This window comes from Cynocephalus volans, chromosome 9 (assembly GCF_027409185.1).
Source record: "Cynocephalus volans isolate mCynVol1 chromosome 9, mCynVol1.pri, whole genome shotgun sequence".
In the NCBI taxonomy this organism is placed as follows: domain Eukaryota; kingdom Metazoa; phylum Chordata; class Mammalia; order Dermoptera; family Cynocephalidae; genus Cynocephalus; species Cynocephalus volans.
In genome coordinates, this window is record NC_084468.1 from 6,537,604 (window position 1) to 6,551,054 (window position 13,451).

Below are 13,451 nucleotides of genomic sequence, written 5' to 3' on the forward strand. Positions count from 1 at the left end.
GTTAATGACACCATCACTTCCCAAACCTCTCGCTGACCTCCTGTTTTTGCACACAAACTCACTTTGCTCACCTGTGTTGAACTCAGCACTGCTATACACAGGCAGAGAGAAGCAAGGTCCCTGAAGAGGCAGCAGAAACTCAGCTTTCACACAAGGCCAGAGATAGTGTTAAGGCTTCCCAAGAGGAAGAAGTCCTCCACTATGCACAGCACTGATTTCAAAGTATGGAAGGAAGAGAGTAGAATCCCTCACATTCCCAAACTCATTAGTAGAATAATGCTACTTCTGACCCAAGACAGGAGGGACAGAATGTTCCAGCCTCCTCAAGACACGTGGAGCAGAGAAGTTAAGGCCAACCACCAGCCACATCTCTAAGCAGTGGGGAACAGTGGGGTGCAGGCAGCAGGAATGGTCTGCCTCGACACAGGCAATAAGGCAGGACGCTGTCTGCAGAGAATGTAAAAGCAGTAACAAGGTTCTGCTTTTTGTTATCCCTACGCACTGCCACTTCCAAACAACGTCAGGGACAGAATACTCTCCCCACTGCTGCAGACTGCCCCAACACTTCACTTCCTGTATGTCACCATCCCTAGGCATCCCACAGCAGCCTGGTTACCTGTGGATGATGTGGTATCTTTGCAGGTACTCCAGGGCCAGAGCCAGCTCACAGATGTAGAGCTTCACAGTCCCCTCCGTGAAATGTACACTCTGCTGCAGGTGGTAGCGCAGGTCACCTCCCAGCAGCAGGTCCACCACCATGAACATGTCCTCCTCATCCTGGAAGGAGTACCTGGGAACACAGAGGGAGAGGGAATGTTAGAGGTGGAGGCACCTCGAACATCCTCAAGACCAATGCCCCCATTTTACAGAAGAGCAAACTGAGGCTCAGAGAGAACATTGATGTTGCCTAAGTCTGAGAGAGGGCACTGATGTTGCTATAGGAGTAGAGGGCAAGGGGGAAAAGGTTTTCAATTCCCAGGCTGCCCCCATATTGTTAGGGTTTCCTCATTCCTCATGTAGCAAAAGCAACCAGGAGTAGCCAGCATTAGTGTCCAGGCTCTGGCAGACATTTTATTTAACTAGTACTTCACTGCAACATGTTACTTCGGCCGCTTTTAGCACACGTGTTAATTAGATGTTGTCAGGACTTGTAGTCTCTGATCTTCAAAGATGCATCCTCTTCCCAACAAGTCCTTTGTTCCCTGTACATGCATGTCATTCCCCACATACAGCTTGTTTCTGCAAGCCTTGAATGCACTGATGTTCTGGGATGTCCAAGTCCAGGCCTTAAGGGAACTGGCAATTTCTATTTCCTGGCTTTTGGAACCTGGCCAGAACCCAAGCCGTATGAAAAGACAGTGAGAAGGAAAACCATGGTGCTCTTGTTAACACAGCCCTGGCTGAGCTCCCAGTGACAGCCATGTGAGTGACCCCCTCCTGGACATCTGGATATTCCCCTGAGACCTAGCTGACATCACACAGAGCAGAAGAACTGCCCAGAACCCAGTCAACCCACAGGACATGAGATAACAAAATAATAGTGTTTTTAAGCCACTAAGTTTTAGGGTGGTATCTTATTTTGTTTTGTTTTGTTTTCCCCAAGGCAAAAGAAAACTGATAGTGTTCTGAATTCATTTTTTAAAAATGCATTTGTGCTTCCTGAGGACCAAAGAGGCAACATATAGAATCTGAGAATGTTGTTAAACAATCATGGAGTAGTGTCACGACATCATAAAATGCTGTCAAGTTCCTTATAGATTCATGGAATGTAATAATGGAATCATGATTACAGAATGTTGTCATAGAAGTTTAGATGTGTCTTAGATCCTCGAATATTAGACCTGGATCAGCCAAGCCATTTTCTTCATTTGACATAGAGGAAACTGAGGCCCAGAAGGGACTTGGTGAGTCAGTGTCAGGGCGGGGACAAGGACCCAGATCCCTGTCCCTCATTTACTCCAGTGCTCTGATGACCACCCAGTGTTGGATGTTGCTACCACACACACACACAGACACACACACACACACACAGACACACAGACACACACACACACAGACACACACACACACACACACACACACACACACACACACACACACAGTTTCAGTAACCTGGGCATGCAGCCCCAGGGAAGGGCCTGGCACAAGATTCAGTCACAAGAGCGGTTGCAGAAGCATGAGCTTACAGGATGGGGAATTTCAGGGCTGGAAGGACCTTAAATGCCATCCAGTCCTGCCAGCCCCATATTCCAGATTGGGATCCAGGAGAGAGGAAAGGGCTGGTCAGATGTCCAAGTCCTCCTAGTATCTCTACCCACTGTTTATAATTGTTCAGAATCAAGACAGGGAAGGGGAGGCTCTCTATTGTGCCGCCGAATTGTGAATACTAGATGTTTATATTAACACCTGCCTGTGACAGACCACCTCGAGTTAGCTCCCGCCCCACCCCAGCCAGACCACTACAGGCATTGGGCTGCATGCTGGGCATACTTGAGTCCTTGTCCTGAGGGAGCGCACGGTCCCCTGGGAGAGGAGGGCTGAGCCAGTGGCCACTGGCAATGCAGGACCAGGTGCTCGGATTCTTTCTGGGCAGTCATGGGGCACAGGGAGGGAGGAAGTCACCTCTGCAGCTTGTGGGCTCGTGGGAGGCATCAGGAAAGTCTTTGCCTATGAGGGTACATTGGGTCAGGAGCACACAGCAGGGCAGTGACAGAGGGGTAGCATGAACTGGGAGGGCTGGGGGGCAGGTTCATGGCCCACTATTCTCCAGCTGAGTGAGCGGTGGTGGGACCTCTTTGGGAGTCACCATTTTGACCAGGATGGGCAAGAGGAAAATAAGATACAGCCCTGAACCTTCAAGAAAAAAGAGATGGAAATAAATCCTCATAGGATGGAATGATGAGTCTTTCATGACTGACACATACGTGGTGTTGTGGGAGTACAGGGAAAGGGGCCTCCATGCTGAGAAAGTTTCTTGGTCCTTCCTAAGCAAAGCCCCCAGGGGTATCCAGGGGTTCTCCAGACATCCCCCATCCTTCTGGGTAATGGGTTCAAGGGCACCATCCCTAGAAGTTTCAGTGAGGAAAGTTTTGTTTTTCCATAAAGCTTTATTTTCTAAATTGTTTTATCACATTTTTATTATATTTTGTTATGTCCAGAAATGTAACACATACGGAAAAGTATACTCTAATTTCTATCCTGCTTCAATGATCTAGTTGCCTGTCACTGGGTTAACACCACTCATTCATTCAACAAACACCCACCGGGTGCCTCCACAGGCTGTGCGGGGCCTGAGGGACGGGTGTAGGCACAGCAGGCTGGGGTGGGGGGGTCTTCCTCGTATGGAGCTTAGATCCTCATGCAGGGAACAGACAGCAAGTCAAGGAATAAGTTCAGGGGGCGACAAGGACCAGGGAGAAACAAAGTCACGAGAAGGAGGCTGGCTGAGGTGTGGTGGGGACGAATTTGAGGTAGTCTGGGAGGCCCTCTGAGGAGAGGCCTCTTGAGTTGAGATGGCCATGAGAAGACAGGGGAAGGGGCAGTGTGGAGAGAACATTCTAGGCAGGGGAATGGCAAGTGTCAAGGCTCTAAGACAGGAAAAAGTGGAGAGAGTGTGAGCATAGAGAGAAGCCAGCAAGCCAGAGGAGGGTTGGTGGGACAGGCAAGGCCTGAGCTGGTGGGCCTTGCTGCTGAGCGAGGGGTCTTGGATTCTAGTTCCAGGAAAGTGGAAGGTCATTTGAGATTTTAGGCTGGGGAGGAACCTGGCCTGCTTTGTCTTTTATTATTATTTTTTTCTATATATATATATATATTTTATTTTATTTTATTTTATTTTGTCGATATACATTGTAGCTGATTATTGCTCCCCATCACCAAGACCTCCCTCCCTTCTCCCTCCCCCCTCCCCCCCAACAATGTCCTTTCTGTTTGCTTGTCGTATCAACTTCAAATAATTGTGGTTGTTATATCTTCTCCCCACCCCCGGTTTTGTGTGTGTGTGTGTGTGTGTGTGAATTTATATATTAATTTTTAGCTCCCACCAATAAGTGAGAACATGTGGTATTTCTCTTTCTGTGCCTGACTTGTTTCACTTAATATAATTCTCTCAAGGTCCATCCATGTTGTTGCAAATGGCAGTATTTCATTCGTTTTTATAGCTGAGTAGTATTCCATTGTGTAGATGTACCACATTTTCCGTATCCACTCATCTGATGATGGACATTTGGGCTGGTTCCAACTCTTGGCTATTGTAAAGAGCGCTGCGATGAACATTGGGGAACAGGTATACCTTCGACTTGATGATTTCCATTCCTCTGGGTATATTCCCAACAGTGGGATAGCTGGGTCGTATGGTAGATCTATCTGCAATTGTTTGAGGAACCTCCATACCATTTTCCATAGAGGCTGCACCATTTTGCAGTCCCACCAACAATGTATGAGAGTTCCTTTTTCTCCGCAGCCTCGCCAGCATTTATCGTTCAGAGTCTTTTGGATTTTAGCCATCCTAACTGGGGTTAGATGGTATCTCAATGTGGTTTTGATTTGCATTTCCCGGATGCTGAGTGATGTTGAGCATTTTTTCATATGTCTGTTGGCCATTTGTATATCTTCCTTAGAGAAATGCCTACTTAGCTCTTTTGCCCATTTTTTAATTGGGTTGCTTGTTTTCTTCTTGTAAAGTTGTTTGAGTTCCTTATATATTCTGGATATTAATCCTTTGTCAGATGTATATTTTGCAAATATTTTCTCCCATTCTGTTGGTTGTCCTTTAACTCTTTTAATTGTTTCTTTTGCTGTGCAGAAGCTTTTTAGTTTGATATAATCCCATTTGTTTATTTTTCCTTTGGTTGCCCGTGCTTTTGGTGTCGTATTCATGAAGTCTGTGCCCAGTCCTATTTCCTGAAGTGTTTCTGCTGTGTTTTCTTTAAGAAGTTTTATTGTTTCAGGGTGTATATTTAAATCCTTAATCCATTTTGAGTTGATTTTAGTATACGGTGAGAGGTATGGATCTAGTTTCATTATCCTCCATATGGATATCCAGTTATCCCAGCACCATTTGGTGAAGAGGCAGTCCCTTCCCCAGTGAATAGGCTTGGTGCCTTTGTCAAAGATCAGATGGCAGTAAGTGTGTGGGTTGATTTCTGGATTCTCTATTCTATTCCATTGGTCAGTGTGTCTGTTTTTATGCCAGTACCATACTGTTTTGGTTATTATAGCTTTGTAGTATAGCTTAAAGTCAGGTAGTGTTATGCCTCCAGCTTTATTTTTTTTGCTCAGCATTGCTTTGGCTATGCGTGGTCTTTTATTGTTCCATATAAATGTCTGAATAGTTTTTTCCATTTCTGAGAAAAATGTCTTTGGAATTTTGATGGGGATTGCATTGAATTTGTATATCACTTTGGGTAGTATGGACATTTTCACTATGTTGATTCTTCCAATCCAAGAGCATGGGATATCTTTCCATCTTCTTGTATCCTCTCTAATTTCTCTCAGCAGTGGTTTGTAGTTCTCATTATAGAGATTTTTCACATCCTTGGTTAACTCAATTCCTAAGCATTTTATTTTTTTGGTGGCTATTGTAAATGGGCAGGCTTTCTTGATTTCTCCTTCTGCATGTTCACTATTGGAGAAAAGAAAAGCTACTGATTTTTGTGTGTTGATTTTGTATCCTGCTACTGTGCTGAAATCATTTATCAATTCCAGCAGTTTTTTTGTAGAGGTTTTAGGCTGTTCGATATATAGGATCATGTCATCTGCAAACAGGGACAGTTTGACTTCATCTTTTCCAATCTGGACGCCCTTTATTGCCTTCTCTTCTCTGATTGCTCTGGCTAGTACTTCCAACACTATGTTGAATAGGACTGGTGAGAGTGGGCATCCTTGTCTAGTTCCTGTTCTTAAAGGAAAAGCTTTCAGCTTTTCCCCATTCAGGATGATATTGGCAGTGGGTTTGGCATATATGGCTTTAATTATGTTGAGATACTTTCCCTCTATACCTAACTTATAAAGGGTCTTTGTCATGAATGAGTGCTGAACTTTATCAAATGCTTTTTCAGCATCTATAGAGATGATCATATGGTCCTTGTGTTTGAGTTTATTAATATGGTGTATCACATTTATTGATTTGCGTATGTTGAACCAACCTTGCATCCCTGGGATGAATCCCACTTGATCGTGATGAATAATTTTTCGTATGTGTTGCTGTATTCTGTTTGCTAGTATTTTAGTGAGGATTTTTGCATCTATATTCATCAAGGATATCGGCCTGTAATTTTCTTTTTTGGTTCTATCTTTACCTGGTTTTGGTATCAGGATGACGTTTGCTTCATAGAATGAGTTTGGGAGATTTGCGTCCGTTTCAATCTTTTGGAATAGTTTGTAAAGAATCGGTGTCAATTCCTCTTTGATTGTTTGGTAAAATTCTGCTGTGAATCCATCTGGTCCTGGGCTTTTCTTTGTTGGGAGCCTTCTGATAACAGCTTCAATCTCCTTTATTGTTATTGGTCTGTTCAAATTTTCTACGTCTTCACGGTTCAGTTTTGGGAGCTTGTGTGTGTCCAGAAATTTATCCATTTCCTCCAGATTTTCAAATTTGTTGGCGTATAGTTGTTTATAGTAGTCTCGAATGATTCCTTGTATTTCAGATGAATCAGTTGTAATATCACCTTTTTCATTTCTAATATTTGTTATTTGAGTCTTCTCTCTTCTTGTTTTTGTTAGCCATGCTAGTGGTTTGTCAATTTTATTTATCTTTTCAAAAAACCAACTTTTTGATTCGTTGATCTTTTGAATTGTTTTTTGGTTTTCAATTTCATTCAGTTCTGCTCTGATCTTAATGATTTCTTTCCGTCTGCTAACTTTAGGTTTGGATTGTTCTTGTTTTTCTAGTTCTTTAAGGTGAAGTGTTAGGTTGTTCACTTGCCATCTTTCCATTCTTCTGAAGTGAGCGTTTAATGCAATAAATTTTCCCCTCAATACAGCTTTTGCAGTATCCCACAGGTTTTGGTATGATGTATCATTGTTTTCATTAGTTTCAATAAATTTTTTGATTTCCTGCTTGATTTCTTCTTGGACCCATATGTCATTAAGTAGAATGCTGTTTAATTTCCATGTGTTTGTATAGTTTCCAGAGTTTTGTTTGTTATTAATTTCTAGTTTTAATCCATTGTGGTCTGAGAAGATACATGGGATAATTCCAATTTTTTTGAATTTGTTGAGACTTGATTTGTGACCTGATATGTGATCTATCCTGGAAAATGATCCATGTGCTGATGAGAAGAATGAATATTCTGAGGTTGTTGGGTGGAATGTTCTGTAGATATCTGCCAATTCCAATTGGTCTAGAGTCTTGTTTAGATCTTGTGTTTCTCTACTGATTCTTTGCCTAGATGATCTGTCTAATATTGACAGTGGGGTGTTCAGGTCCCCTTCTATTATGGTATTAGTGTCTATTTCCTTCTTTAGGTCTAATAGAGTTTGTTTTATAAATCTGGCTGCTCCAACATTGGGTGCGTACATATTTATGATTGTTATGTCTTCTTGATGGATCAGACCTTTTATCATTAAGTAGTGTCCCTCATTGTCTCTTTTTATGGTTTTTAGTTTAAAGTCTATTTTGTCAGATATAAGAATAGCTACTGCAGCTCGTTTTTCTTTTCTGTTTGCATGGTAAATCTTTTTCCATCCTTTCACTCTTAGTCTGTGTGAATCTTTATGGGTGAGGTGGGTCTCTTGTAGGCAGCATATAGTTGGGTCCTGCTTTTTGATCCCGTCAGCCAGTCTGTGTCTTTTAATTGGGGAATTTAAGCCTTTTACATTAAGAGTTGTTATTGAAAGGTGTTGATTTATTCCTAGCCTTTTATTGGTTGTTTGGTTGTCTTAGGTTTCTTTTGTTCCTTGCTTTCTGATTTACTGTTTGCTTTCTTTGTTTGTTGGTTCCTTAGGTTGTAGATACTGTTTTTGTTAGCTTGTTTTCTCTTCATGAATGCCATTTTTATTATACTAGCGAGTTTAGATTTTTCTTGGGTTTTTATGGCAGTGGTAGTTATTTTTCAGGAACCAAACCCAGTACTCCCTTGAGGATTTCTTGTAAGGGTGGTCGTGTGGTAGTGAACTCCCGCAGTTTTTGTTTGTCTGAGAAATATACTATTTGCCCCTCATTTCGGAAGGATAGCCTTGCAGGGTAGAGTATTCTTGGCTGGCAATCTTTGTCTTTTAGTATTTTGAAAATATCATCCCATTCCTTTCTAGCTTTTAGGGTTTGTGATGAAAAGTCTGATGTTAATCTGATTGGGGCTCCCTTATAAGTGATTTGACGCTTCTCTCTTGCAGCTTTTAAGATTCTCGCTTTGTCTCTGAGTTTTGCCAATTTGACTATGACATGTCTTGGAGAAGGCCTTTTTGGGTTGAATACGTTTGGAGATCGTTGAGCTTCCTGGATCTGAAGATCTGTGATTTTTCCTATACCTGGGAAGTTTTCTGCCACTATTTTGTTGAATATGTTTTCAATGGAATCTCCATTTTCCTCCTCTTCTGGAATACCCATGACTCGGATATTTGAGCGCTTGAGGTTGTCTGATATCTCTCTCAGATTTTCTTCCATGTCCTTGATTCTTTTTTCTTTCTTTTTGTCTGCTTGTGTTATTTCAAACAGCCCATCTTCAAGTTCAGAGGTTCTCTCTTCAACTTCGACAAGCCTGCTGGTTAAACTCTCCGTTGTGTTTTTTTTTTCAGTGAATAACTTCTTCAGTTCAGCAAGTTCTGCTACATTTTTTTTCAGGACATTGATTTCCTTGTACATTTCCTCTTTCAGATCTTGTATACTTTTCCTCATTTCATCATGATGTCTAGCTGAGTTTTCTTGTATCTCATTCAGTTTCCTTAGAATTATCACTCGAAATTCCTTGTCAGTCATTTCAAGGGCTTCTTGTTCTATAGCATCTAGAGTTTGAGATTTATTAACTTTTGGTGGTGTACTTTCTTGATTTTTTGTATTTCTGGTATCTTTTTTTTGGTGTTTATTCATTGTGGCAGGGGGTTGCACAGACCACCGGTTTGAGACTAATGACTAACTAGGATGTTGCTGTGGTTGCCAATTTCGTATGGCTCCCTCCGTGACTGCTCAGTTGGCCTCTAGTGTCTTGTGTGTGTGGTTGCCTCAGGTCTAGGGCTTCTCCGGGGAGCCACCTTTCTGGTCAGCTTGGACTCTGCTGGGCTGGTGGATCACGTACCACAGGGTGTGTGATCTCTGTTGAGCTTTCACTTCCTGTGCAGGACTTCTCCCCGTTCCGTGTGCTCTGGCCCAGCCTGTTAGATTGTGCAGTGGCGACCCCACCGGGTGTGTGGTTTCTGTCGAGTCTCCGCCTCCCTGGCCACTCGTCTCTCCCCTCTGTGCGCACTGTGCTGGGCTTGGGTGTGTCTTCTGCACCTCTCGTCTATCAGCTGGGCCTTCAAGACCCTGCTCGGCACCGCCTCACCCAGGAAGTCTACCAGGTTTCTGCTAGGCACAGACGACCGGTCGCTCTGGGTGCCTTTGTAGCACTGTGTAGATCTTTCTCGGGTCTTGTTCACCTTTGTGTCCCCCCGGTATAAACCGAGCCTAGCGCCCGCCTGCAGCCTGCTCTCCGGCAGGTTCAAGCGGACCTGGGAACTCTCCTACCCCACTATTCCCAACCAGAAATTCGTTAGGCTTTTTTCCAAACTGGTGGCCGCAGAGATGGTATCTGCCTCCCAGTAACAGGAAGCTTACCGGGGCTGGAGTCCAGGGTGTGGTGGAGTGACAGTCGGCCCGCCCGTACTTCCTTGCCCTCCCGACACTGGTCAGGGACGCCCACCGCCACCAGCCCCGCCAGAGAACTGGGGAGGGAGTGGGAGAGGAGGCCGGTCTGCAGGCTCCGGAAAGCCCTGCGCCAGGCCAAGCAAGTGGGAGGGCTCAGTGATCTGCTTTGTCTTTTATGAAGGTTTCTCTGGATATGGGGCAGAGAACGGAAAGGAGCAGGGCACTGGGAATGAAGTCAACAGGGTTCCCTGCAGGACTGGAGGCGGGAGGTGGGGCTCACAGACACCCCTCTGGTGCTGGAGGCCCAGGACTCTGGACCTCCATTCTCCCCCACTCCCCATCTCCAGCGCCTTGGCCACTGTCCACCGAAGAGTGCTTTATTGGTCTGTTTCTGTTGCTTATAACAGAATACCTGAAACTGGGTAATTTATAAAGAAACAAAGTTTATTTCTTATAGTTTCAGAGGCTGGGAAATCCAAAGTCCAGGGAAAACATCTGGTGAGGGCCTTCTGGGGGGTGACTGTGTACAGCTTCTCAGGATATCGAAAGGCAAGGAATGGCCTGAGCAAGAGAGCGCTCACTTTCTCACTCGCTCTCCTTATGAAGCTGTCAGAACCACGCCCGTTACTCCAGGAACGGGTCAGTCCACTCACAAGGGCACAGCCCTCATATTCTAATGGCCTCTTAAAGGCCCCACCTTTCAAATACCATAATCGAATTTCTCACTCTCTTAGCACTGTTACAATGGGGGTCAAGCTTCAGTGAGTTTTGGGGGGACATTCATCTACAGCAAGTGGTGACCTGGACCAGCTTGGATCCCTCCTGTTTGAGCCTCACTTCAGGCCTGAGGGGGTGGCTGCCTACTCAGGCAGGAGAGAGGTGAATCAGGGGCTTGCAGGGTGGTCCAGGACCCTCTGGAGGGCACCAGATGGACTTCAGATCTGTTTCAGTACAGGTTATTCTCAGTCTTGTGGAGTAACATTTATAAAGCAAATGTATTTCACAGGGCCTAGCTTCCAAGACCCTGTAATTTCAGGTATGGCCTAACTTTTAAAATTACACATAGGAATGTTAAGCTTGCAAAAGACAGGAAACTTTCCCCAGGCTCAAGTCTCTGTTGTAGATAAAGAATTGTAACACAGCAAAATTGCTGGCTCAAAGCACAGATGTCCTTGGTGCAGTTTAACCTACTGATTGATATGTTGAGAAAGTTACTTGATTGTTATGTAAATATGCTGAGGAAATTGCTGTAGGAAAAGAAAGTGTTTGCTAAGAACAAGCTTTTGCTGGTAGATCAACTTAACTTTTTACAAATTAATGAGTGTTGCCATGACAATTATCTTACTATTCTTTTTGTAACCACCTATGTTCCTTTTCTGTAACTTTCTGCCCTGGAAAATGAATACTGGGAGAAGACCCCAGTCCAGTGTTATTTTTCCAAGGAGAAATGCCTCTCTCTTGAGGGTTCCTGGGAAATTAACCCCTTCAGGGCTTCTCACTGCTCAGAAGAAATGGGCTTTGAGTGATCCTTTGTGTCTCCATCACCCCTGGGGGAGAGGTGACAAGTCTGGCACATGATCTCTGCTCCAGCTGATGTGTTGCAGAAACAGCTGAATGTCAACGAAAAGGTTAAAGATGAAGCCTTCCTAGGAGCCCCACAGGCTGGGGGCTCCGACCTTTTCCAAACACAGTTGTTCCTAGTTGGCCCATCCATCCAGTTAACGGTTCTGGGCCCATGCAAGAACCACCTGGAAAATCAATCAAGGAAGCTCTTGACACACTGGAGCCTGGTGGATGCTAATTGACAGGCTTGATACCTGATCTGGTAAACATCCCTCTGTAATCTTGTTTTTCGACACTGTTTTAGCAATTTCTGTACCTTTTCCATAAAAATTTTAGAATAAATGTGTCTACTTTCTTGAAAAACCTTGCTTTGACTTTTATTGAAATTATAGTGAACTTACAGATTAATTTAAAGAGAATGAACATTTTTATAATGTTGAAACTTTTAAACCATAAACATATTTATTTATTCTGGTCTTCGTTTAGGTTTGTCACTAAAGTTTTACCATTTTCTACTTAAAAGTCAAGAGTTTTAAAGTAGTTCTATCATTATCGTAAAACAACCTTTAAAAAAAGGCTTACTAATTGGTCATTACTACTCTGGAATCGCATATGTTTATCCTGTATCTAGAAGCTTTGCTGGTCTCTTTAGTTATTAGTTCTGATAGTTTTTCCACTGGTGCTCTGGGTTTGCTTATTTTATAAAGATGACTATATCGTCTAGAAAATAACTGCCATGTTTATATTATTCTAATCCTTATGCCTCTTATTTCTTTTTCTTTTCTTTTTTTTATATTTTATTTTATTTTGTCAATATACAATGTGGTTGATTATTGTGGCCCATTACTGAAACCTCCCTCTCCCCTCGCTCTCCCCCCTCCCTCCCAACAATGTCTTTTCTATTTGCTTGTCATATCAACTTCAAGGAATTGTGATTGTTGTGTCTTCTCCCCCCCCCCGTTTTTTTTTGTGTATTTATTTATTTATTTTTAGCTCCCACCAATAAGTGAGAACATGTGATATTTCTCTTTCTATGTCTGACTTGTTTCACTTAATATAATTCTCTCTAGGTCCATCCATGTTGTTGCAAATGGCAGTATTTCATTCTTTTTTTTATAGCAGAGTAGTATTCCATTGTGTAGATGTACCACATTTTCCGTATCCACTCATCTGATGATGGACATTTGGGCTGGTTCCAACTCTTGGCTATTGTAAAGAGTGCTGCGATAAACATTGGGAAACAGGTATACTTTCGACTTGATGATTTCCATTCCTCTGGGTATATTCCCAGCAGTGGGATAGCTGGATCATATGGTAGATCTATCTGCAATTGTTTGAGGAAGCTCCATACCATTTTCCATAGAGGCTGCACCATTTTGCAGTCCCACCAACAATGTATGAGAGTTCCTTTTTCTCTGCAACCTCACCAGCATTTATCGCTGAAAATATTTGCAAAATATACATCTGACAAAGGTTTAATATCCAGAACATACAAGGAACTCAAACAACTTTACAAGAAAAAAACAAGCAACCCAATTAAAAAATGGGCAAAAGAGCTAAATAGGCATTTCTCAAAAGAAGTTATACGAATGGCCAACAGACACATGAAAAAATGCTCAACATCACTCAGCATTTGGGAAATGCAAATCAAAACCACACTGAGATACCATCTCACCCCAGTTAGGATGGCTAACATCTTATTTCTTTTTCTTATTTTACTTCACTATCCAGAGCCTCCAGTGACATTCCAGTGGATTATAAGGGGGGAAGGTTTGCGTTTTTATCTTGTGCTGAATTGTAATGAAGTATTTCACCATTAAGTAAATTGTTTGTTGTATTTGATGAATATCATTTATCCAGTTAAGGAAGCTGCTTTCTGTAGCTATGGATTATTATCATGATCAGGTGAAGAGGCTTTTTAAAAAAAATATTAAACTGTTTTTGCCTTTCTAGACTAAACCTTACCTATTGATAAACATACATATTTTACTGAACTCAAGTTGCCAATATTTTATATAGGATTTTTCCATCTAATGTTCCAAGTGACATGAGCCCTTATTTTTCTACCTGCCATTGTCCCCATACAGTTTGGGTGTCATGGTAATATTGG

At 42.8% G+C, this 13,451-nt stretch overlaps 1 protein-coding gene across 2 annotated transcripts in view; it reads right to left on the minus strand.

Moving 5' to 3' along the window:
- The window catches only part of STK32B (serine/threonine kinase 32B), a 369,695-nt gene that overhangs the window by 125,451 nt on the left and 230,793 nt on the right, over positions 1–13,451 (minus strand). For both annotated transcript variants that reach the window (XM_063108413.1, XM_063108412.1), the window contains exon 4: positions 617–790. In XM_063108413.1, coding sequence (XP_062964483.1) covers positions 617–790 — 174 coding nt within the window. The remainder of the gene's footprint in view (positions 1–616; positions 791–13,451) is intronic.